This window comes from Taudactylus pleione, unplaced genomic scaffold, assembly GCF_031769625.1.
Source record: "Taudactylus pleione unplaced genomic scaffold, aTauple2 ptg000157l, whole genome shotgun sequence".
Classification (NCBI taxonomy): Eukaryota; Metazoa; Chordata; class Amphibia; order Anura; family Myobatrachidae; genus Taudactylus; species Taudactylus pleione.
In genome coordinates this window covers 6163516-6190568 of record NW_028284559.1, presented here as the reverse complement: position 1 = coordinate 6190568, position 27053 = coordinate 6163516, and the positions used below count along the sequence as shown (strand labels likewise).

The 27053-nt window shown below is 40.9% G+C and overlaps 1 protein-coding gene across 1 annotated transcript in view; it reads right to left on the bottom strand.

The window, feature by feature from the left end:
* Positions 1-26656, bottom strand: part of ADAM8 (ADAM metallopeptidase domain 8) — a 34477-nt gene extending 7821 nt beyond the window's left edge. Inside the window, exons 1-20 of the mRNA XM_088475011.1 lie at positions 26573-26656; positions 24787-24890; positions 23263-23339; positions 20881-20959; positions 17313-17389; positions 14376-14565; positions 11035-11100; positions 10876-10944; positions 10532-10701; positions 10282-10363; positions 8772-8920; positions 8455-8632; positions 8220-8309; positions 7919-8114; positions 7597-7699; positions 6814-6997; positions 6615-6692; positions 5655-5739; positions 3667-3784; positions 682-874 (exon numbers count right to left, since the gene is read on the bottom strand). Coding sequence (XP_088331137.1) covers positions 682-874; positions 3667-3784; positions 5655-5739; positions 6615-6692; positions 6814-6997; positions 7597-7699; positions 7919-8114; positions 8220-8309; positions 8455-8632; positions 8772-8920; positions 10282-10363; positions 10532-10701; positions 10876-10944; positions 11035-11100; positions 14376-14565; positions 17313-17389; positions 20881-20959; positions 23263-23339; positions 24787-24890; positions 26573-26624 — 2340 coding nt within the window. The 5' untranslated portion in view covers positions 26625-26656. The remainder of the gene's footprint in view (positions 1-681; positions 875-3666; positions 3785-5654; positions 5740-6614; positions 6693-6813; positions 6998-7596; positions 7700-7918; positions 8115-8219; positions 8310-8454; positions 8633-8771; positions 8921-10281; positions 10364-10531; positions 10702-10875; positions 10945-11034; positions 11101-14375; positions 14566-17312; positions 17390-20880; positions 20960-23262; positions 23340-24786; positions 24891-26572) is intronic.
* Positions 26657-27053: the final 397 nt, after the last annotated feature.

The following is a 27053-nucleotide window of genomic DNA, read 5'->3' as shown; positions in this document are numbered from 1 at the left end:
CCAGAGAGGAAAGCTATGCTGCAAGGTTGATATGAAATCTTTAAATATGTACTTATGAACAAAGAGGTATGCTAATTACATGTGTCCACCGAGCTGACATGGTAAATCATGGAATGAAGAAACTAAGGTTCTATTGAAGAGGTGGACAGACACAATGGGGCTAAAAAGAAAGACAAAGTACACTTTGAGGCTAGGTAGAACCACTAAAAGGGTAGACAGTGGCGCTCTAATAGTAGGTGGCAGAAAGCGAGACAGTGGCGCTCTATTATAAGAATATGAGACAGTGGCGCTCTAAAATTAGAATGCGAGACAGTGGCGCTCTAAAATTAGAATGCGAGACAGTGGCGCTCTAATATTAGGTGGCAGAATGTGAGAAAAAAAAATATCATCAATCAACTGCTGTCAGCTTTATAAATAATGAACATTACTTGTAGAAGAGGAAACAGTATAATTGTAAATTATGTATAAATTGTACCCTTTTAAGGCCAACATTACCTGTGCAATATTGTAGATGATATCTAGCCATAGGTGTCAATAATAACACTGAAAGTAAAATACCTTCCTTATTTGATAGATTCCTTAGGAAAAATTATACTTTATTTTTAACCGTAATCTAGACCATGTGGCCTTGGCGAATTTACAAACGGACTGCTTTTATGTATTGGTATTCCCAATTCTCACCTTCACTGTGTCATCACTGGGGACTATAGTGATGAATGCAGACCTGGAGTCCTGCAGATTAGAAGTGCTGGCAATTAGCTGAGGACGCCCAATCAGGTGACCGGGGTCATCCCTCTTGATAAAAGGCTTGCTGCTACCGCTGTCTTGGAATAAAGGATTGGACAATCCAGATCCTGAACCAGGAGTAGCCATCCTAAAACAAATAACAGTGTCATTGGCCTGAACTAGCGTACAGCAGCAAATTGAATGAAAAAGAAGAATGCATTGGAAACCTGCTAAATTCATAACAGGGAATTCGTCCCTTCTGCCTCCCAAACATATTTTTTTTTTTTTAATTAATGACATCAACAATAATAATTAATGTATTCATTGCTAACAACATTGGGAAATAAGGAACTGACATAATTGCACCGTATAATCAACCCAAACCATGAATGGACTTTAAAGTGTTAACCATATAAATTGAAGAGAAAAAAAAAAGAAGAGAAAACGGGATGTTTGCTAAGAATGGAGTCATTCTCTTAATGCTGACCAGTCTGTATCATCAGTTCCTCTTGCTTCAGAAATAAACAAATGTAAACCACAGTACACAGCTGCAGCAAAACCACAAAAGTCATGAACCACTGAACAGGAAGGACCCCGCACAGCTGTAGGAAGTGGCCAAAGACACTGACCAGTTACCAGAAGAGGTAATGGTGAAACACAATGGGCTTCAGTTAGGAAGTACAAAATTAAGCTTCAAGCAAAACCACATGTAATAAAGGCAGACGCAATGTTCTCTGTCTGTCTTGGTTAGATTAAACTGTAAATGGGGCATAACTGGTGCACAACGATTCAACTGCAGGTCACTTGTCCCTGCGTATGTTGTGTTCTTTGTTAATTAGGTCCAGTATATTTGTAAGACTATAGATCATAAATAGGAATACATTTTCATCTCACGTTTGGCATCTCTTAGCTCATAGCTCTTGCTAACAAATGTATAAAGGACAGCAATAATGCTCTTTGAGAAAGGACATATGAACATGAATCAGCCTTTTTCAAAACCGCAACATGACATCTGATTAAATGGGCATTTAAACATTTGAAAAATGACCCTTGCCATTGACTCTTTGGAGAGCGGAAGCTATATTAGTGTACAAATGTAACATGTTTGGATATTTAAAGCATCAATCCCAATGAAAAAAATAGGTTTGTTTTTCTTCTTTTAACATAAATCACTGTGGCAAGCTATAAGAAGCAGCCTTTTCATTTTTTTACTTTGGTTTGTGTATCCAGGCTGTTATGAATGACTGATAAGTCTTCAGATTGTCACCGACTGCCATGGCAACAACAGTCAAAAGGCACATGATTTATACCCCTTTTTCACCTAAATTGCGGGGCTGACCCGGAGTTGGAACAAAGGGCCTGATTCAGAGCTGCTCGAGAGCGCTATGCGCTCGCAAACGGGTCAAATGGTGGCCCAGTGCGCATGCGCACGACGGAGCCGGCTCCGTCGTGCGCATGCGCGAGACACGGATAGCGATGGGCAAACCGTCGTTCCGGGTCTCGTATCAAAGGGGGCGTGCTGTCGATGTTGAGTGATAGCACGCCCCCTTTGGTGGGCGGGCCGGGGGAGTGGCTGCCCAAACATGGGAACATGGGGACGCCTCTGTTTGAGGGCGGCCCCACTGACATCACGAGTGATGTCAGTGGGAGAGATTTTGGCTCAGTGAGAGACGAAATCTCTCTGGGGCTTGTGGCAACGAGACCCTACCACAAGGGTCTCATCGCAAGCCCGATGGTCGCGATTGTCTTGACCATCACGACCATCTTCCTGGCCGCTCGCTATAGCTGTGGGTGGTCACCCACAGCTATGCGAGCGGCCAGGAGGCCGCTCTAAAAAACAAGAGGGCCAGCCCTGATTCAGAGCGAGCGCTCTGTCAGAGCGTCCGGCTCTGAATCAGGGCCAAAGTTCCTATGCAGATCAGACCCGGAATTTTGTCGGCACCAACTCGGGATATTCCCGAGTCGGTTCTGCACACACCGCAGTCGGGTCTGCATAGACCCGGCTTTTCCGGAGTGAAAGTGGTCGCTTGGAGATGACGTCATCTCCAAGCGCCACTGAAGCCGGACCAATCGGCCGGCTAGCAGCGCACTCCAGGTCATCGTGACCCGGAGTGCGCTGTTCTCACAGCATGGCTTCACGTGTTAAACCCTGCTAGTTACCTGGGTTGGATTGCTGGGTCACTCGACCCGGCGATCCAACCCTCTCCCCTTTTACACCAGGGAGCTGCCCGGGTTAACCCTTCAAAAACCAGTGTAAAAGGGGTGTAAGTGAGCAAAGAGGTTTTTAAATGTGCCTCTTCGCTCTACTTTTACTGTGACATCCTCCCCCTCCTTCTCCCCTTCTGTGTAGACTTGGCACTTTTAACGGTTATCTGGCATTCTTATATCCAATCCCTGAACATATATTAAAAACATATGGAAAATGCAGCAGTCAAACACCAATGGGTATATACCCCAAGTAGCACTCTCCAGGTTGCAACCACATGAAAGAGACTCTTGCATAGCATCAGACAGATTGGATCAACTTCCAAAATGTATCATCATATAATTCAGATAGAAGCTGAGAGCTGCCAATGTAACACAATGACTCATACTGCTGCTTTAGCATATATCAGCATATTGCTGATGAGCACCACAAAAGGCTGATTTATTCTGACATAAAATCTAATCAATTATTGGTCATAAGGCTCAGGAATGCTGATGGCAATTAGTTTGTAACATGAAACCTCATTACAGAATGATTCAATTTAGCAAGAGAATAGCTGTAACGTATATTCAGCAACAACATAAAAAATTACAGTTGGTTCTTAAATATGTGTTTATTGGACAAACCCGTAATTATTTTTATGGGAAACTGTCTGCTCCCACGTATTTAAATGGGATTGTTCATCTTGTAACAAATTGCCAGCTTACTGATTAGTTCCTTTATGCACCGCTCACCGTTTTTCTGGAAATTTCCTTTGTCTTTTCTTGTAGTAGAAAATGCTTACAGCAAAAATGACGGCAAAAAGAGAAACAGCGACCAGAATTCCAACAACTAGAAGCCCTTTCTCAGTCTCTGTAGTAAAATAACAATTTTATTAGTAAAGCATAAAATATACTCAGAAGTGGTAACGAGAAGGAAAAAATATATAAATCAATAGAAAAGATCAAAATCAACAAAAAGGAAAACATTGCTGCACACTATGGCCCTCATTCAGAGGCGGTCGGAGGATGCAAGCGGTCGCTCAGAAACCTCTGTTGTGGTCGGTAACCCACAGCCTAACATCCACAGCTCTAACGACCGCTCGGGTGATGGTCGCGATGGTCAGAGACCATCGCGACCATCGGGGCTTACGACGAGACCCTAGGGTAGGGTCTCACTTGTCGTAAGCCCCGGAGAGCTTCTGGCTCTGTCAGAGCCGGAAGCTCTCCACTGACATCACTAGTAATGTCAGTGGGGCCTCCCCCAAACGGCAGGCGTTCCCATGGGAACGCCTCCGTTTGGGCTGCCACCCCCGCCCGGCCCGCCTTCCAAACGGGGCGAGCTGTCAATCAACATCGACAGCTCGCCCCCTTTGGATCGAGACCCGCTACGACCGGCGCTGTCGGTCGTAGCGTGTCTCACGCATGCGCACGAGGCTCCATCATGCGCATGCGCACTGGCAAAACATAGAGGCGGCCGTGCGGTCGTAGACCGTACGGCCGCCTCTGAATAAGGTCCTATATACTGACCAATAATTATACTTTACAAAAATGTGTAAACATTACGGAGGACATAATAAAAATATAGAAACCTTGGTGGATCCTTGTGGGTATTTGGTAAACAGTTTAAGGAATAAGAGGGAGCTATGTAAAGCAAAAAATTGAGAAATGCTGTGCTACATCAAGAATAGTACTGCTTCCACTGTTGGACCAGTGTGCCCTTAACTTAAAAAAAAAACGTTGAACATCTGTATCTATTTTTTTTATAGAACTTCTACAGGTTAGGGACAAAGGCTTACACTTTAGAATAATAAAACAAATTAAGTGACAAATGCATGGGGGAAGAGGGGCGATGAAATTGCCCCTGAAATTAAGTGGGGTGTTGTTTAAGAACCTTTGAACTCTGAGGCTACAGACACATTTGTAATGAGTTTTTTTTACTGCTAGCAAAAATATGTATCAAAAATAATTACAATTCTAGTGTTTGTCACGAGCACTGGAGAACATTGTAAGCTTTCTAATTGTGGTTCTCTGCAGTAAACGCAAGAAACACAACATGTGTTTTGAACACAACTGCAACACTAGTAAAACTGCAAGAGGGTATTGCAATACTAGTATCAAGCCTGGTTATGCACATAATAAATACTAAACTGTGTGAGCCCTTATTGCAATCAAGTTGTGTAGCTTTAGGTGCGTATTCACTATTAGACATGGAAACGACAGCACAATTACGACATTATAATCATGAAGTCGTTTCCATGTGTGTGATGTGCCTACACTGAACGTTCTCTCGTTTAGTGTAGCGCACATCAATCATTACCCAAAATTGGCAACCTGACGACACGTTAGGTTGACCAGCATGTTCGGGTGATGATAGATGTCGAAAACGACCAGCGGGCGCGCACCTCGCTGGTCGCTCTAGACATTTAACTGCCCGATTTGCGGGCGATTACTGAGCTATTGCACGATTACGATGTCGTAAATGTGCTATCGCTCAGTTTAATCACCTAGTGGATACGCACCTTAACACTGCCATGACGGCACATGGCTGGCTGACATCCTAACCTGTGATGCCTTCTTTGGCCAGGTACAGCAAGCTGACCCCAAGAATACTGGCCAAGCAAAGACAACTTGGGGTTTAAATTACTTTCATTAAATGCCATGTCCAAATGATTGACATTCTACTGATTAGAGAGCTTAGACACATGGTAATAGTGATAGTTTAGTAACAGGAAGTTTCATACCTGCATAGTTCTCTGTGAATTTGTGGTCGCAGTATGGTGGTGCCCAGCCAGGATCACAGTGGCACTGTCGCTTATGGTTACAAATCTATAGAAAGAAAAAATTACATTTGCAATTTTACTTATTTCTACCTTAAGACACTAGTTCTCCTTAAGACATTGACTATATCAGTAGATTGTAAAAATAAGAAACAAGCTAAAAAAAAAATGTGATGAGTGTAATAAGAGTCAGATAGAGCTATGGGTGTTATTAATACTAGAGTACTGTGCTACCACATTACATTGGCTTTTCTCTGCAACAGCAACTCCCCAACTAACAGAACATTAGAGATGATCACCACTTCAGCAATGGATCATTCCCAGACACTGCATTCAGGAGAGTTCTGTATCCCAATACTGCTAACAACTGTGCGATCATTTATAACGGGATGCGGTCATAATCTCGGCATTGGTTTTGTAACCTGGTCGGGATGCTGGCGTCGGGATTCTGACTGGCGGCAGCCCGTACCCATCCCATTTATAACTGGACAGCTACCAAAACTGACTAATCAACTGCAAGCAGCACAAGGATGTAGCAGGTAATACGTTATACAATGTGTACTACAAGCAACTAATTAAATGGGCAGGAGATTTATGAGGTTATGAGTCTCTTGTGTAATTAATTAATAAGTGACACCTGGGTAGCAGCAGCTCTGGGATTTATATTTTCCTGACAGCCGCTTCTAAAAAATGGACTATTCCTGAGATATTAAGGGTGGGTATCTCCCAAACATTGGGAAGTGAGACATGCAGGCACCAGGTACGTTACCTGGGCATAGGGAAAGGTTGGGTGTGTCTGTCTGCATGTAGTTTCACACATTCAACAACTTCCTCAAATTTGCACTAATTTCTCTAATAACCAAACTGCCAGCCATTTTGCTACACGTTAAGCCTTTAGTTAATAATGATGACATGTATACATACCCCTCTGTTATTACACTTTGCAGAACAGTTCTGTTCTCCAAACACCGATAAATCTTGGCATTCACCATCAAAACAGACCTACAACATAAATTACATGTAAAGAATTAGTGGCACATTTCACACAATGTCAAGAGCATCAGACGCTAGCCGTGTAATGAGCTGAGATACAGCAAGTTACATGATGCTGAATACTTCTTACCATTCCCAGGCCACACTTTGTTCCTGTAGACACCATGCCAGGGTCAGAGGTTGTCCCACGCTCTTCATCAGAAACCTCAGCTACTTTGCACTCCTGGCCCCCATGCAGTTTGATCATATACTTGTTGTTGGTAATAGGGAATTCGGTGCCCTTTATACAGTGTATCCTGCCACAAGTCACATCCCTATCAGAAGACAAACACAGGTACTTAGAGATATATTACTGTATGCCACATAACTGAAAAATTAAGTAACAAAAAAAAATGTCATCCAAAGTATCAAAGGAACTATTTCCATATTCTCAGATACAATACACAACTTCTGCTATTTTTAATTTGCAGGCTAAAAATAATCATGTATTCATCAATATGGTAGTTTGCTCATGATTTCTGAATAACATTCATGATTAAAAAAAGATGACTACATTCAACATAAGGAGTTTATATAATAAAGCAACATTGGTTATTACCGAATGCAAAATTATAAATACAAATGTGAACACATAGTTAAAGGCTTGAAAGAGTCAACACAAACTCTAACTTGTTCTTCACTGTAAAGCTGTTTCCAGACTGGCAGTTTTATATGTATATTGGTACACTCACTGCAATAGGATACACAGGGCAGATGTAGGGTAATACATCTTAAGGAAGATATTTTAGCGAAGATCATGTCAGCAGCATTCACTGCCCTAAGCAGTAGTGGTCTTTATAAAACTGTTCTCACAGGACATCTGACATTCTTCCTTTCCCTAGTTCTAATAATGAAAGTAGGTTTGGACACATACTTAGCTCTGCAGCCTTGAAATCCATGCTCCGTTTTTTTGCAGTGCAGATGTTTGTTGCCATGAATGTTGCTCCTGAAGCATATATCTGGGGCGACCTGTGCATCTATACAACAAAACAATAGTATTTGGTAAGTTTACTACTACACATTAACAAGCATTAACAATATGTATGCTCCATTATATGTTCATTGGGATCTATCTATACAAACACACACTGAGGTACACATCTATAACTCATAGGATGCAATTCATTAGCCAAACCTACAGTCAACAAGCCAACATCAAGCCAGCTTGTATCCCCTTAAAAGGTCTGAACAGATACCTGATCCCCATAGAGCCTTGCATTGCTGACCAAGAGATGGACAGTTTCCATTGTAACAGTAGCTACTCCCAGAGGCGCAGGAAGCTCCATTCTCCTGAAAGGCATCCTCAGGACACTGGGCAGAGATTCCAGTACAATACTCAGGCAGGTCACACTCTCCCTTTCTCTTGCGACACATGTCCCCAACTGGACGGATCTAGTAATAAAACAAGCAAAACATTATACATGTCAATGTCTGCAATTATGAACCACCAAGGATGTCCGTGTTTTTTGATTGGACACATTGGCAGGATATGTGTACCTTGCACTGCTGGCAGCACTCTCCTTGTGCACACTCTGCTCCTTCTTTCAGCCTGCATGTAGTAGCATTACAGCACGGGTTAGTGCATTCCTGTGAATACAAAAGAACCAGAGATGAAGAAAGAGCAAACTACAAAATTGTGTATATACTGTATGAGGGTAACTGCTCTCTGTTGCTATGTGGATACTTGAGTACATATCTGAGCATAGCAGCCGGTACTGTACATAATTGTTACCTCAGGTGTTCCGCAGTCACACTCCTCTCCACTTTCCACAAAGTCATTTCCACAGACTGGGCCCCCAAACAGCTGATCACTGTCTGGGACGTTGAATAGACAGCTGGGGCTTATATCACTTAGGTAAGTCTGTAGGTCTTTCCGGCTGCAGCTGCTGAAGAGTTTGGGATACACTAGGCTGTAAGTCAGAGAACACATAAATACACTTAGATGCAGTCATAACAACAGACAATATGCCAATCACAGTTATGTGATAGGAACATGTGTACAGCCATTAGTGCTTGTATAAAAGACCTGGTAGATAATTCTGTGCTCACCCAACACTCTTTGACATGACACAACCTCCTTTTTCCCGATTGAGAGCACAGCTACATCCGTCCACGTCTTCATCATGGGACATGCCAAGGTTGTGACCCATTTCATGTGCCAGAGTGGATGCAGCCCCAATGGGATTTGTACTGTGGTCCTAGGTTATTTAAACAAATATTGCTTGGTTATTTTAGGACTTAATGGCAGCAGGCCATAAGAAAACAAGCAATGGTGAGTTATGAAGTAAACAAACAAACGGATTAAGAATCAGCACATATAGGGCCTGATTCTGAGTAGCTGTCAGACGCAGATTCTGAGTAGCTGTCAGACGCAGCTGAGTGATTTTTTTTTTTAGTGCACAAGTCTTATTCCACATCCATCTCAATAGTGTTCATACAGAGGGCGGTATTCAATTAGTTTTGCACCTGCAAAACTTTTTTGCATACCATACTTTTCACCTACATCTCGTATTTTGGTCGCGAAAACTTTTCGTGCGCGTCCCCGCTATTCGCCGTATTCAATTCCAAAACATGCGAAAACGCAACCCGGCGAATGCAAACCAGGTGAAAAGTGCTGTCAGAATTGGGGAAACAGCCTGACACCACCAAAAAGATGCACTGACATTGGGGATCAATGTAGATGCCCCCGAATAGCCCTAATAAAGCTATTGGGGGTACTTAAGTAGTGTCAATTTCTTCTAACTAGCGTCTTTACACAAGTGGTGAAGAATAGCATTACGCAGTTTTTTGGGGTGAAAACAAGCAGTCCTGTCAGATTTGGGGTACATGAAAATGGGTGCAAGCATGGTTTAAAGTCACTAAAGTGAAGCTTTTAAAAAAATAAAATACGCACCTACAGCAAGCACCTGCAAACAAAAAAAAAAAACACCTCCCCCATACTTGCAGACCCCCCAAAAGTCTATTTCAGTAGTTTTTAAGTTTGTCCCTCCACTTTGTACTTTTTTGCCCCCAATTTCAAAGTGATTTTCTTTTGGGGTGTACCTCACCTTTTTTTAGGATTTCTTTGACGCAGTTATTCTTTGGGGGGCTGTCCCATGGGTGCTAAGTGGTTTCCCCAGCTTTGCACCCCAAAATACAGATTTTCACTTTTTTTCTCCACCTATTCAGAGGCAAATCTTTTTTGCGTATTACATTGCATTGACTTTCCGCATACGTGTAAAGTATTTGCAATTGAATACGGCGAAAAGTTCCGACTAGCGAAAAGTCACAATCCACGATACTTTCCGCGAATTCCGAGCACGATTACAGCATCTGGAGACACTGGAAGTGGGCGCCTCAGTCTTTGTACATTCATATGCACGGATGTACACATGGGAGGGGCTTGTAGCAGTATAGCATAAAGTCGCAGATGTGCAACTGACAAAAGACGTGAACACGCCGCTCCATGGGATTTAGAATCAGGCTCATTGTCATATAACCATGTCATAATACTATTCAGCCACAAAGGTTTCTATGTAAATGACAAATTCAATAGGAAACAAATGTCCATCACACTCACTTGGTTTACAGCTCCAGAATCACCAGTACACATTGCAAGTTTGGTGGCCAGACCGACAGTGCTCCCTTCGAAGTCCACTCCACTAAGCATAAAGAGGACAGAGACTTTTAAAAATCTCAGAGAAATAAAACAGCACCAATAATATTTGTCACTGATTAAAAATTATGTAGAATCTGTAAGTCCGATTTTTTTAAAATAAAATCTAAAATGGCAGGCACGCATTTATTACACATCTACTCATTAAACTTACGTGATGAGCTGGGCATTATCATGGATTTTCATCCGTAGAAGGTCCTTCTTGCGCCAGTTCAGGAAATTGTCTAAAGTTACACCGGCAGTGGGGCTCACTACTATTTTGTCTCGTTTGGTCCAAACCTCCATACCAATAAGAGCAACTCGGATGTTCAAGGAACGGTACAGCTGTTGTGGATAAAAAAACACAACCTTTTATAATGTATTATTTTGTAATATAAGCCTACATGTAGGCCTAATGACCAATACTAAATTCCCTAAACATGTTATTCTTTCACTAAATTGCAACACTTTCCCATCCAAATTCCAGAGTAGAAGAACAAGACAGGCTAAAGTACTCACCTTATCTACATGGTTGACAATCTCCTTCATGCGATGTTGGAGAGTGGGGATATCTTTGTATTTAAGGTACTGGAAAGGTAGGAGAACAGATGGTAAGACAATGTGCAGCACAAAAATAAATAGTAGTTGTATAGTTATCTCCAAGATCTTTAGTGTTACCTCAGTGTTGTCAACAACCAGGAACAGTTCAACATATCTGATGTCAGTGTGCAGAGGGGCAAATCTCTATAAAACATTTAAATTACAATTATAGCTTACAATTTCATATTAACAGAATAGAATCTCAATTATTTCACTAAAGGTTTCATTTTAAAGCTGCACTCCCAGGTAGGGTGAAAAAAAACATTGCCCCTGGTGGCAGCTTCCTGTAGACACTTTCCAGGAAATGCTGTGTCACAGTCCTGGCCAGAAGCTAGGGGTCGGTGCTCCTGCTCCTGTAAAGGAGACATACTTGAAGGGAGATGGATCAAACAATGGAGAAAAATAAAGTGGAGAGAGATAAATTATCAACCAATCAGCTTCTAACTCATTTTCCAAACACAGCCTGGCAGTTGGAAATGATTGGGTGGTACTTTAATCTCTCTCCAAGATTTGATACATCTCCACCTTCTTCATTAAAAATTAGATGAAATAAGTAGGATTGCTACTTTAAGAACATCAGATGATAAATATTTGTAGGAATTTTAATTGGAGGTAAAATATTTTCTTAGTGAAAAACATATCAAACCATGTAAAACTGAGCATGCAGTGTAAAACAAATGCTTAATCATGAATGTTCAATGTATCCGCATATTCAGAGTGCGGAGGCCAATCCCAAGCCCAGCTGACTGATTCAACATGAATCAACATGAGAAATGCCTGCCAGGTTCCTTAGATAGACTATCATATCTCCCTTCTCATTGAGTTTATCAATAAATAAAGTACACATTACCATACCTCATTTTAATATTTTACTGTTGAATCTTTATACTTTTTAAAACTCTCGAAAAAAAAAAAAGTATATCCATGATCACAGAATTGTATCTCGCTCATGGTTTACTGTATATGGGACAATAATGTCCACTATGGGAAGACCATAATGGCAGTTTGAGGGTAGCAGAGTAGTGTCGAAGCTGAATAATTGGCTGAGACAAGATCAGTTTAAAATTGAAGCGTGCGCGACGCCATCTTGCACATGGCAGCTAGACTCCATTTTAGAAACAAGAATCTGCAAGACGCCATTTTGTGACCAGCGTCATTTCAAAGTTACAACTCAGGAGCTAAGAACAGATGGCAATGTTTTTGTTAATCTACCAAGGGCAACTGGAAGAACAAGCTTTATGAGTAAAAGTAAATAGAATAGACAATGGGTATTTTTACATACAAATTGGAAATCCCTGGATGCAGATAAAGTATAGTTGTGGCAATTGTAATATAATCCAGGCATTGATCTACACAATTGGATTTGTCTGAATCCTAGACAGGATGGCTCCAACTTCACAGTTTGATTCACAGTTCACACAAGAGTCTGGGAGAACAAAAGAGGTTTTTTTCCTTTGAACACAGGACAGGTGGGGGCCTGCTGACAGAGGGCATGGAACTACAATGCTCAGCAATCCACACTGCTGAATGTTCACTTCGTGTATGAGAAATTATGCACTCAAATCTCACCCATTAATTACTAGCGTCCTTATATCAAACCCCGAATACCCACACATTACATATTCACACATAAGGTTCAATAAGCTCTAAAGTGTATGATTTAAGTTGGTTCAGTTAGTTTAAATGCTGAAAAATAAAGATATTTGATAACTAAGGTATTATACATGCTAAACAAGTCATGTTTGGAGTTGTACTGATGCGTATCCTTTTTACAGTATTCCGGTGTTATCGGTGGGGAGATCGCATCATACATTCCCGAGTTATGGATCGCAGAGCATACAAGCAACAAAATGTATATTTTAGAAGCAACTGTTAGGATGCTGCAGGAGGCGTGAAGAGGAAGACCCCAGCTGATAGAGGCAGGGAGAGTCTGTTTGAACCAGCCTGTTAAATGTGCTGTAACAGATGCTTCACCCCTGGGAACCAATTATATCATCAACAGACTTCCCTATTGTCCTGTTTATTCTGGGGGGGGTATAAATATGAGTGCACGAACGCTGGTTCTGGGTCTTCGTGCTGAATGCTGAATGACGTGGGGTCTCTTGCTGATGCCTATCTCTGGGTCCGAAAGCGCCTGCGTATGTATACTGTACTTGGGGTCTGTATAATTTCCTTTTGCGCCTAAATTGTGCCTCTCTCTCTCTGCCTGTGCCTCTCTCTCTCTGCCTGTGCGCCTCTCTCTCTGCCTGTGCGCCTCTCTCTCTGCCTGTGCGCCTCTCTCTCTGCCTGTGCGCCTCTCTCTCTGCCTGTGCGCCTCTCTCTCTGCCTGTGCGCCTCTCTCTCTGCCTGTGCGCCTCTCTCTCTGCCTGTGCGCCTCTCTCTCTCTCTGTGCGCCTCTCTCTCTCTCTGTGCGTCTCTGTGCGTCTCTCTGTCTCTCTCTGTCTCTCTCTGTCTCTCTCTGTCTCTCTCTGTCTCTCTCTGTCTCTCTCTGTCTCTCTCTGTCTCTCTCTGTCTCTCTCTGTCTCTCTCTGTCTCTCTCTGTCTCTCTCTGTCTCTTTCTCTCTCTGTCTCTCTCTGTCTCTCTTTCTCTCTCTGTCTCTCTTTCTCTCTCTGTCTCTCTTTCTCTCTCTGTCTCTCTTTGTCTCTCTGTCTCTCTGTCTCTCTGTCTCTCTGTCTCTCTGTCTCTCTGTCTCTCTGTCTCTCTGTCTCTCATTGTATAATCATGCATATGTAAATCAACTGTACCTTGTGACTTTATGATTTATTTGCGCTTATTGTACACAGATCATAGCGTGTAACTGACTGTACTTTTACTTGAATAATACTTTGTGCTTCGGAACCACATGTTCTGAGTCTGGAGTCTCTATTTATTGTATGACTGCGTATGCAAATTAGCGTCATCCTTAGAGGTTTATAGGAAGGATTTTAGAAGGTACAGGCAGGGGTATATAGAGGTTCATTTCAATATCAACAATAGGTTATTATAATACTTATCTTGCTTATGTAACTGGACTAACAGGATTACTGGGTTGAATTAAATAAAATTGGTTTATTGGATTTGGCCAACACTAGGAAGTACTTGTATGATGAGGTGTTTATGAATTGAATTAACATGGCAAGCCCTACGTCTCTGTTTACACAATATGGAAACACTAATCACATCACCGCTCCAATCTGCTACACTCTTCCACCACCACCGGCTGTCTCAAACACAACACAGACACACTCATCAAGGTTAGATCATACCATTGAAAGCAGTATCATATTTAATTTACAGATCTGTATGTTGAATGTACACATGGGGTTATGATCTATCTCTGGTGTACACACGCACAGTTTCATCCTTTGCAAGGAGAACTGTCATACGCATAATGTACAGCCAAACCACTGTTACACAAGAGCCACAGTCTGTTACTCACCCAGGGCTGGGGCTTCAGCATTGTTGCCACTTTAGGTCCATAGTCATACACAGTATTGCTGTTGCTGCCTTGGCAGGTTCCTCTCTTCATCCTCAGGTGTTCATGTTTGTAGACAGCATGCTCACCTTGGTCATCAACCCCGGAGAGAGGCTCTATTAAGTACATCTGGTCATCTACCTGAAAGAACCCACTGAAGACATACGAGCCCATGAAATCAGGTCAGCCTGAGCCATCACCCAAGAATGTTACCAGCACAAACGGTTAAATGTAGAACAAGTCTGTTTGAACTATTCATACACTTTACCATTGAGCTGATAAGTACAATATTCAATTTACGGTTGCCAAAAGATTGAAGATAAGTAAGTTTGCACTAACTACAAATGTATATATAATGCTGTAAAACATTTTAAATGCCAAATATATGGGAATCTTTTTAACGGGAACTATAATGAAATAAGGCTCATAAGTTTTTCTTTAATTTACATGACAAATAAAAGAATAGATAATAATCAGAATTATCTAAAATCTCTAATAATCAGCACATCTAAAACCATTTTATTATATTAAGAATATTGACTAGGCAGCTGGTGTTTAATAATTCTGTAACTGAAATCTTCTGCTTTAATTTTTACACCTTCATCTCTTTATTGAGAATGATAAAAGGCAAATATGAGGTGTCTGCTGAGAATAGAAGTGCTAATAAGATATAAATATTATATTAACGTCACCCGGATCTTACAATAACCAAAATCAAGATCTTACGATTTGACTCTATTAAATATCTTATTTCTTGTTCAATTTAATGTTCCTTTTTAAAGTTAAAGAGATGTTTATTAATACTCTTAAAATAGCTGTTGAAAAAAAATAGAATATATTAACAATTGGAAATGTCTGCACTGTGTCCTGTAAGCCATCTAAGAATACACATTCAATTTAATTTATCTTAGTTTTCGAAAATAAATCGGTTCCGTTGCTAGATAAAATGTATGCACGTTTCCTTCCTACAATTTGCAGAGAAGTGCATACTATGTATAGACGTAATTATCTATCTATATATTTCTGCACATCACTCTCTCTATATTCCTTCTGAAGAAGGAAGAGCTGTACGGGGAGGGGGGAGGATGTGGGGGGGTATTTATGCCTCAGGCCAGGAAATAGACAATATGAGAAATTACCTCCGTACGCCTCATTTCCTGGATGTTATGAGTTTCCAGTAGAAGAGTTAATAAGCAGAAAAAAAGGAAGCTTGTTTTGCTTAGTTACATTTCCTCTGGTGTTTATTTAGGGCTAGAAAGGAAGTATATTCTTTTATCCAAATTAAGTTTTTTTATTTCTATACATTAAAAAGACTGAAATCATTATTTTTAGAATTTTTAATTGATTAGATGTTTGATAAATTGGGCCCCTTGCTTTCAGGTTATGAAACACTTCTACACACCGGCAGATTGTTATATTTAATGTGAATCACACACAAAATAATTACTACAACGCTGCAACACTTAACAAAATGCTACGCACAACACCCAATGTATCAATATTGTAAATATATATATTCACATAAATCTTCCCATGCTAGCTAGATGTCAGGTATATATTTTTAACTGTTTCTCTTCTCGAAAAACTTTCCTTCATTTGTGCTTATTTAAATAAAATACTGACACTGTACATGTTTACTATTTGTCTGTTTTTTGTCCTTCCTAGCTGTGGAATGTGTATGTAATTTTTGTGTACAACTGTCTCAAGCAATGGTACGGCAGTTATTTTAAAGCAGCAATCCCAAGAAATTATAACATAAATCACTATAAGAAGCATTTTGATAATCACCATTTCCCCTGGTTTTGTTTCCTCAGACTGTTAATAATGATTGATAATTTTGTTATGTGACTACCATGGCAACCACAGTCACATGGCACATAATGTAGCATGCATAGTGGCTTTGGAACCCTCATCTAAGCGGTTTTCACTAGGACTTCCTCCCTCTTTCTAAACCCCTCTGCCATCACATGATATGCTGACAGTCTGAAAGCCTGTACTTTTTTCTCTACAGAGAGAAATTGAAAACAAGATAATGATTTTCAGGAGGATGCTAAAAGAAAAACAAATGACTGAGATGCAAGCTTAAATGGTACTTAGGGCCAAATTCAATTAGTTTACTCTCGGCTAAAAAGTTACGCCTACCCGACTTTACGCTGCCTTCGAGTGTCTTGGAGGCAAAAACTTTTCGTGTGCACTCCTGATTTACTCCGAATTCAATTACTAAACAGGCAAAAACGGGACCCAGGCACTCAAGTGGTGGTAATTGCTTGCTATTAGCATCTAGGTAATAATGGTGAAGAATGGCATAAAGCAGTGTTTTTTGGAGAAAATAAGTAGTCCCATCAAATTTGGGGTGCTTGGAATTGGGTACTAGCATATTTTTATGTCTCTAAAGTGAAGTTTTAGAAAATGTGAAATTCCTCCATCATACAAACACCTGCAATCCCCAAAACACTTGGCCCCTTCTTAGAGCACCCCCAAAAGCTTATTTTCGCCAGTTTTTTAAGTTGTCCCCCCACTTTGTATATTTACGCCCTAAATTTCTAAGGCATCTTTTGGGGTGTTTCGGCAATTTTTTTCTTTTTTTGGGTGAATTATCCTTGGTGGGTGTACCAAGGGTTCTGGGTGGTTTCTGCATCCCAAAATATAGATTTTGCTCCTGCCATTTTGTGGAGACAACGTTTCGCCTATTTCAGTGCATTGACTTTTCGCAAAGGCAAATGCGAACTGGAATTGAATACGCAGATACATTGTCAGGCGAAATTATCTCCAAAAAACAGGCTAAAACGGCTTTTCGTTCCTAATTGAATACGGCCCTTAATATGCTACTTAATGAAAACTACAAGGGACTGCTGTTTTAGATATCAAGTGTCCGTCTTTCTCCATTTATGTTGATCTTACCTTATTCCTTTACAGATGCTGATGCTGGCTGAGGAGTCATTCTCTCCATCCACGTCTCCATGGTAAAAGCAGTGATCCTGGCAGACAAAGGACACATTACAAAAATATTTCCCAAAATAAATGCAAAAAGTTATGAAGGACTGCTATTAGCCTTTGCAGTTCATTAAGAGGATTAAAAGACATGAAAAATAATATATTAAAGCCCCATTCTACATGATTGAACATTTCAAATACACAATCAATTTCCACACATTCATAGAAAAAACCATAATAACCGTATTATTGGTAGAGGCCAGTGGAGTATTATTATTATAATTTATTTATATGGCGCCACAAGTGCTCCGCAGCGCCTTACAAAGTACATAACAAATAGGTTACCAGTGAATTACAGTACAATACAATACAGGATGAGGACAAGAATAATATACATTGCTACATTAGCCACCATAACACCCAGCAGTGCATAAGCAAGCAACTGTTAAGCGGCCTATACACGGTGCGATTTGAAAACATACGACACCTCGGTACGTTTTCAAATTCAGCCCGATGCACCGCATGCTGTTGTGAATGGTAAACGATGCATCTTACAAGATGCTTCGTTTACCTATTTAACAGCATGATGGATCGCAGATCTTATGGTTATTCTATAAGATCTACGATGCCGAAGTAAGACGGCGGGGACGCGCATAGCCGTCCTACAGCATGCCAAAACACACACCATATGCAACGATTGATCGTTGCGATCGATCGAAATCGTGCATATTGTGTGTAAAATCGCCCCGTGTATGGGCCGCTTATGGTGCCCTAGTGGGGAGTAAGAAGTAGATGAAAGCAAAGTAAGGAGAAGCACAAGAGGGTAGAGGCCCTGCTCGTAAGAGCTTACATTCTTAAGTAAGAATGGGTTAATCAGCAATAGAAACTGCAGCAGTGGCTCTGGGGCCCCACTCGTGTGGTCTCAATGCTGCTTTGCTCCTCCCTTCACTCTACAAGACATAGAAACACTAGTGCAGTCTAATTAGCTAATGTTGGAGGCCTTCTAAATTGGGAGGATAATGTGATGTTATCACTGCACAGGTCTCCTGCACAACTACAGTGGTACAGTGTGTCCATAAAATATATTAAACATGCTGTACGGGTGTAGTGCACAAAGTCACCATTTAGAATGCCAACACCGACATAATAGTAACATTGCCAGAATTTCAACAGTCAGCATGCTGACAATGTGGTTTTCCAACAATGATTAACTAACCCTAACCACAGCCTAACCCTTTTGATAGAGTAGTAATATCCCCTTTATCAGCAAAAATGCTGAAAAGGGGTTATCACATCTTACTGAATCTACCCCACAGTCTCCTATCCGAGATCTTTAGAAATCACAAATGTTTTATCTTGCACGCTAACATAAATTGCCATTCGGAATAATGTGTTACTGTGGATAGATGTTCCGACTGTGAAGTCAGACACCCGCACATCTACAGCACCAGAGAACTGGAGTCTGGATTCTGAGCTCTGCTATGTAGAGACTGTGCAGCTGGAATCATGGTGAAAGGAGCCGACTGAAGAAAATAATATATTCAAGTACAGTATGTTCTCGAGAGAGAGAGAAAACACTCATTCTGAGCCATGTGCTAGCAGAACAGAGCCACGCAGGCCTCTCCCAGTCTTCAGGAGACAGATTGCAGAGTAACATGAAGGAGAAAACAGCAGAAGGTTCTTCACATACAGCCTCCTCTCTATTCCTCCTGCTCTGTACAATAGAGTGGGGGAAGGGGGGGAGTTAGTGGTTACTTAAAGAAACACTAAACTCAAATATGTTCTATGATCAATTGTGTGCCTATGTAAGTTATGTCATATATTCTAGAGATGATTGTATGTTGTCCCTCGGTGTAAGCCATGGGAAACTTCAGAAATTGTGGGTCATTCCTTTGCTGCTATCAATCATATTTTTGGACCTTTTCAAATTGTGCTATATTGTGAGAAGATTATCTTCTCATCCAACTGTGGTGTGATAAAGTGATTTTGGGGAAAAGAAAGCAAATAATGGAACTGTACTAAATGATTAGTTCTACAAGCAGACTTGCTGGCAGTACCGTGGAACCATAGAAACTAAAGTTCTATAATTACAAGATTAAAGAACAGTTGTTCTTTAATATTTATATAAAATACAATATTAAAATGAAAAAAATACTTGAAGTCCCTTAATCTATTCTAATTGATCTTACTTTCACAACTAACCATTGTTATCCTTGAAATGAAGTGTTTTACCTGTATGGTGTAAGGGTAGAACCAACCTAAAATGCACATTCCAAAAAGTTTCACACCTCAACCTAGTCACAGGAGACTGGTAGAATTTAAGATTTATTAGGGTAATTGGGTTAAGTGCAAGTTTTAAGTTCTTTCCACATAGAACTGTGATAAATGACAACAGTATCCCAATTCTCATGTAGCATGTAGTTGAATAAGAATGAGATATGTTTCTTAGCAACCATCCAATATATTTGTGTTACAGGAAGAAAACAAATAATTGTAAGTTCTGCGAAAGAGCACAAAAAAAAACTTTTGCAAAACCACAAACAAAGCATTGCACGTACAGGGGATAAGGCAGAGCTGGACACAAGTCAGTGTGTGGAGCGTATTGTGTGTGTTTAAGCACTGCGCATGTTCTGGAACCAAACGTAGACAAGTACACCTGCATTATCTAAATCAAATGATTAGTGAAGCTAAAATACTAGTTTACTTATGTTGTTAAAGCTTCAGAAATGTGTGACTTACAACTATCCCTGCTTCAGTAACAGTACTTACTATTTTCATAAAGGATCCTAAGCATGCAGGGGTACATTTAGCTTACAACCAACAATATCAGGAATTAGTTGAATAAATATATTAACACATTATATTTCTGTATCTGCCTCTGGACACAATACAGTTGTAAAATGAGGGGTGCTGACGTGCACCCTTTCCCCCCACATTGACAGTGTACCCTTGCATCAGAGCTTACAGTGAGGAGGGCACCCGGTCCAGTTACCACCCGTACCAGTGAGTGCCAGATCTTGGAGGTATATATCTATCACTGGTAGGCACAGTGATAGCAGCTAACTTTACTGTGTTCATTGGGATGGGGGGGGGGGGGGGGGGGGAGGGGGGAGTTCTGGTGAAACAATCACCAGTGACGTTGTCTATACACACTGCGGGGAGAGCTTGGGTGCAGCCCAACATCCCTGAGTGCTGGGCACACCTCCTACAGTGATGAGAGGGGAGCATGTATCAAGGATACGCCCCCTTTTCTAGAGACCACGCCTATTTTGGGATGCCAATCTGTGACAGCCGCCCTGCCCCCTCTAGAATAAACACTAGAAGTGGCTTCTAAGGAGATTGATATTGCAAATTAGCTTTCTTCACAAACCAAATGCAATCCTGTATTTCCTCTTTTCAGTCACAGCATGAAATCTTACAGTGTAAATGCTAGAAAGTTATCCCACAGATGTGCAAAAGCATGTTATTAAAAAGCAAGATTAGAAAGTAACGTAGCTGTCCGACACACTGCACATATGTAAGGATGGATACGCACCTCCTCATCCTGAGATTCTGTCACTTCCGTCTCATCTTCCAAATAGTAAGTTACTGTAAACGATTTCCCAAGAAATTCCCTACACAAATGAGAAAGTTATTAGCATAATGTTCTTAATCCTGCGCCCATACACATGGTCAGACGGGCGCTGTTGCAAGTCACTAGAGAGATCATTATTTAGTACAATCTTTATAAACTTGTCCATTAGCCGAATGATTAACTTAAACATCTACACAAGATCATCTGGTGACCTGATTGTAATTTGTGACGTATGTAATCTTCCTAATAAACCACAAATAACTTTACGTGATGAGTAGAACCCTCCTCCTGCTGCCTTTGAACCCATTTTCTGGGCATGACAAGGCCAGTGTGTGCGTCTTTCGACGCAGATTTACTGGCATTGGCCGTGGAGTTCGGCTGCTTAGGCATACTCAGATGGGCGATGGCTGCTTGATAGTGATCTGATGCTGCGTCTTTGGATGTAGCCCTCGGATCTGCGAAGCGGCAGTGGGCGTCCTTTGCCTTCAGAAGCCTCCTTTGGTATTAGCATATAAGCCTGAATCAGCATTGTGCGTTTATGATGTGCTACTTATTACAGCACTGCAACAATGCAGATTTTATTGTATATCTGGGGTAAGAAATATCTGCGACACTGGTAACTGCAAGGTGCTGGAGGAACGGTCAAGAACGCCACTAATTGAGGTGTTCCCCTTTAGATGATCGCCTTACATATTCATCCTGACAAAATCTGGCGCCTGAGACCGCTAGCTCAATATGCTCCATTATTACATAAATGTCTGATAAACTCACATCCCACAACATTAAGGGACTGATTCTGAGCGTCTATGTCTGTGTCTCTTGCTGGTCGCACATCCTTTATGCAGTGCGGCTACAAGCTCCTCCCTCATGTACAGACATGGAGATGAATGTGCAAGGGCTGAGAAGTCTACTTTACACGCTCAAATACCACTTAGTGCGTCTTTAGATGCAACCATTGGTGGCACCATCAAAACTTGCACCATCCCCATGCTAGGTGCAGATTCTCTATCAGAGTATGGCCTCCAGTGTGATCGATTGTGCATCTGAGTTTGTAACCACTACAGTGACACTCCCATAACACGCCCATAAGATGGACCATCCCCGTGCACCAGGATAGCCACCTCCCTGTCACCGCTCAATACATTTTCAGGACATTTCTGACATTGTGCGTCGTAACTGAGACTCGTGTGCACGGACTCTGAGCTAATAAGCAGTGCGACTTAGGTGCATGCGCAGAAACTTATAATTGCACAGCTGCATCTTATATTGGCGCCCGACTCATAATCAGCGCCTCCAGATGTGTCCACAAACCTCTTACCTTTGTGTGCTACAAGTCATGTTAAACACGCGTAAGCACCGTGCTACTCCATAGCACTGAGCGACTTTTTACTTTCAAAATGAGTCTTATTTGCAAAGCAATGCGAATATGATGCACAAGCAGCTTAACATGACACTAACAACGTTTTGCACGCAGATGCATCAACAAAGGCACACAGAATACAGGCATGCCGCATATCACTTTAATCAGCAGAAGCAGCTTGTGCATCCTATTCGCATTGCATTGTGAATAAGACGTATTTGAAGGTACAACATCGGACAAAAAGACATTTGGCGCTACTGAGCCGCGCCATGCCATAGTGGACTAGAAGCAAGATGTATGTGGATACATCTGTAAGTGTGACCAGTAGATCAAGGTGCACAGGAAGAGGAACATTTATATGTTTAAAATCACGCCAGTATAAGCAGAAATAGAACAGCCATAATAATTATGTTTGCTGGTTAATTATCTACACTGGAAATCCTATAATGGCTCCTCTGCTATGTAACCTCATTAGCAGGTAGCAAGCTTACTAATCTGCTGTGCTCTCTGTGTGTGAAAAATCAGATAGGGGACGTGTAGATCTGTTTATAATTCCCAAGGGTATGGTCCTAAAATAGGTATTTTGACAATAACTGGAACACGGTAACAAATGGCAGAGATATGTGATGCCCAGTGTAAATGTACACAGAAAATATAACCATCTGTAAGTTAACCCTTTAAGACTCTCAGACTCTAGATGTACTAAGCTCTGAAAAGTGATAAAGTGGAGAGTGATAAACCACCAGCCAATCAGCTGCTGTCTTTTTTCAAACACAGCCTGTGGCATGACAGTTGGGAGCTGAGTGGCCGGAAATTTACTACTCTTCAAGTTATCACTTTTCAAAGCTTAGTAAATCTCCCATTCAGCTGAAGCTTTTATGGTATTAAATTGAGTACATTTCTTCAGTCCTATATTCACGTGAATGTGTGTCTGTCTACTCACACCAGGAAACGGTACCCACCCACCACATTAGTGTCAATACCTGTTCTTTAGCAGCTTCAATATAATATTCTTGCCTCCCACCGTCAGTGCATAGTCAGCATGGTCTGGGTACAGGTTCTGTAAACAATAAATATTAGCAATAATTACAGTTAGAATATGTTTTGAAAGTGTAAACTTCACATCAAGTTCAACCTTATTTAATTAAATTCAACTTTACTATATCTTAAAATACATTAATCATGAGCGTGAGGAGACATTTGGATGGTCTTTATTACATTTTTCACATGTTCAGACAGAGTACGTAATGGAGGCGCAAAAAGAGTACCATTAAAATTATAGGTCACAGAGACTACCAACATAATTCAATATTTTTGTGGTGTGGTAAAAGCTGCGCATCCATTTGCAATGCAAGGAATGATATCTTGCCTTAGTCAGTTGTACTTTTATATTGGATAATTAAGTCACAAATGTGTCTCAATCTTGATCCATAAAAAGTAAAACATGTATTTAGGATTGTAAAACAAACAAACAAAACAAAAACAAAACAAAAAAAAAAAACAAACACCCCAACTTTATACCTACTTTTTTTTATTTACATTTTTATTCTGGTCGGTATTTTTTTGCTGCGTAGAATGCAAAAAGTTTATATTGATTTGTGAGCACCGCCAATTGGCATCAAATCTTACTGCTAACTAAACAATAATGTCAGATGATGCTACCTGCTGCACAGACAGTGAAATGGCAACTGCCTCACAGCACTGAGGTCTTGGGTTCGATTCCCACTACGGCCCTAACTGTGATTGTGTGGGTTTCCTCTGGGTACTCTGGTTTCCTCCCACACTCCAAAAATATACTGGTAGGTTAATTTTGGGGGCAAAAGGCATCACACAGAAAGTAATGACATGGGACCAATACACATCAATACCATATGACTAATGTGGTCATTTCTACCAAAAAACGCAATCAAAATATATTCATTGATGTTGTTTTTTAATCCTTGTACATCTTCATTAAAACAGACACAAGAGCATTAAAAAATACACAAGAAACAGTGTACGAGTTCACAAAGCCTTTAGTAATGCTCCTATACATTTTTCTCTGTTTGCAAATAACCTATTGTTGCTGGCTTTGTAGTCTATGAACGGTTCAGTTTAAAAATGTCATTTTTGGGAGTGAGCAAGTAGGGCTTGTGCCCAGACTGCTTACATTATCTCTTGTAGGATACCCCTCCTCTCTGAGTCACAGTCCCAGGGAGAACACGTTCCTGCTGACATGAAAAATAGCTTCATAAAAAGGGGTACGCAGACAAAGAAGGGATGCGCCAGATCAGAGACTGAACTTTGCCTTCCCAGAATGCTTTATGGGTTTTGTTACAGAGTCGCCCATTTAATTTGTCCAGTTATTGCATAGACAGAATGCTCCTAGGAATTATATATTTAAATTAACTTCCACTGCCATTTACACATGAATATTTGGTATAAAGTTTGGTAATACTTAAAAAAAGATGTATAATAGAGCATATAACTAAGAAATAAAATAGAGATGAAATAAATTGGGCACCCACCTGTTTCCCATGCAAGTCCCTCTTGGAAAAGACTTGGTGCAACTTTGTGGGGAACACACTTTCATATGTCTCAACATGTGGGAGGTTTATCGTTTCTGAATAGCCTGCAAGAGAAAAGAAGGCGTATAATGAATATAGAGCATCTAATGATAGTACAACAGCAGTGACGAATGGCTAATGTTACTTTGCAAACAGTATAACAAATTAAAATATCACAGGGCTGAGAAAAGCCAGAAAATTAGGAAGCTACTGCACCTAGACATCCTCTATTGGAGTCCAACTTTTTAGTACATACCTTTTCTGTGTCTGGAAATGATCAGGGTTCCTACATATATAATGGACAGATTACAGAAATCTACACTATTGTATATAATATGATCCACACAGAATCAGCAACAGGAACTATATTCTCACCATATGCACAGAATAAATTATGATTTAAACAAATATCAACAACAAAAATAAAACATCTCTCTATTCTATACGTACATACAGAAAGTTTATGTTTTATTTATGCACACAAAAAACAACATGCTAGAACAATGAATGAACAGTTGTGCAATGGAGGACACTAGTGCTATATAAAGAAATGTCAATAAGCGTACATTTTAGTCTTTCTCTATACTAGTTACCATCCAATATTTCAGACATGTCTATTTACACTGGATATATGTAAATATATCCATTAATAGCATTTCACAAGTGTACTGTATGTGCAATGGCTCCTGCCGTAACAAAACCACAGGACAAATACATGGAAGCTCAGAGGACGAACCTTAATACAGGGGATATTATTATAAATTATCAATGCATTATCACAATGAGAGTGTGAAACCAATCAAGTCTCTCACTATTAAATGTGCACATCTACTTTGTTATAATGTTCTTTTTGAGGATTGGTCATTGTTTATTCTTATTACACATTGGCTATATTTACATATATTACTTAGCTTAGACAATGAAATGTATGTAGACAAATAGAGCTCCAAAGAATAAAAATGAGTGTTGGTCAGCGGTTCTAGCAACCGTTTTTGAGAAACAACCAATTGAGAAAGGAACATTTCAGTTTCATTACTGTTGGCGACCACAACGAGGAATTGGCCGCAGTGGAATGGAGTCAGGGAGCGTTTGGGGGGAGTGACAACAAAATCGCAGTCTGCGACTAATGTAAGTGTGTGTGTCGCAGACTGCGATCCTGTACACAGCTGAAAGTGCTCCGGCGTCTCAGTTCCGGTAGGCAATTCTGTGCAACTGTAGGGATAAAAAGAACTCAGATAGTCCACTAGTCTGCGCCCAATTCTGCGTCTTTGTACGCAGTCGCTTGGATTTTTCAAAGCCGCCGGTGGGCTTCTCAATACAGATCTCAACGTATTTTCGTACAGCCGCTACGTACATCTTGGAATCAGGCCCTGTGTAGGCTGTACTCAAATGTCATGATAATAACATTTGTGCAGAGGAAACATGACCCCATGGAAATAAAACTTTAGGTAAGTATATACAAAGCGATATGTTAACTCCAGCCATCAATTTTTGGGATCCATATCACATCTCACTCTATGTGTAGAAGGCAAAGAAAATGATACACACGCTAAATGGGTCTGCAGCCGGCGCACATAATAAATGGAATATGCTATTTCTATACATGAGCCTCCTCACTGGATCCGTGTGGCTGCAATAGACCAACTGATCCCTCCTGATCATTTCGGGTCCTGTTATTGTAAAAAAAAAAAAGTTACCATGATCTTCATGTTTCCAGCAATGTGTCCTAGTCCCAGAGATGACTTACCCGACAACGCAGCCCATAGAGCCAGCAGCAGAGCGGAGAGGATGTAACTCATGCTGTGCTACTGCTGCTGTCCTGAGTACTGTGAATCCTCTGCCTGTTCCCACACACGCCCAGCAGTGCCAGCAGCAGCAGCACATGGAGAGGACCAAAGACTATATCACAAGCTCATTTGCATACATGCATATGTTAATCACGGCTGGCTCTTATTGGATGGCCGCTGAGCCACTCATCGCAACCCCTGCCCTCTCCACTCATTGTAGCCCGCCCCCCCTCTCTGAGTCATGGGGTGGTTTTGTCATCATTTGGAGGAAATGAGGAAATCAAGGACTGAGATTCCTCCCTGCACTTTAGTCATGCAATGCATTACTGGTACAGCGGCAATACATTAAATTGTCAGGGGTTAGTAAGACTGTGAGGTGCACAAATAGTAGCTGATTCTGAGTTACTAGCAAAACAGGAATATGGTCCGCCATCGGGGGTT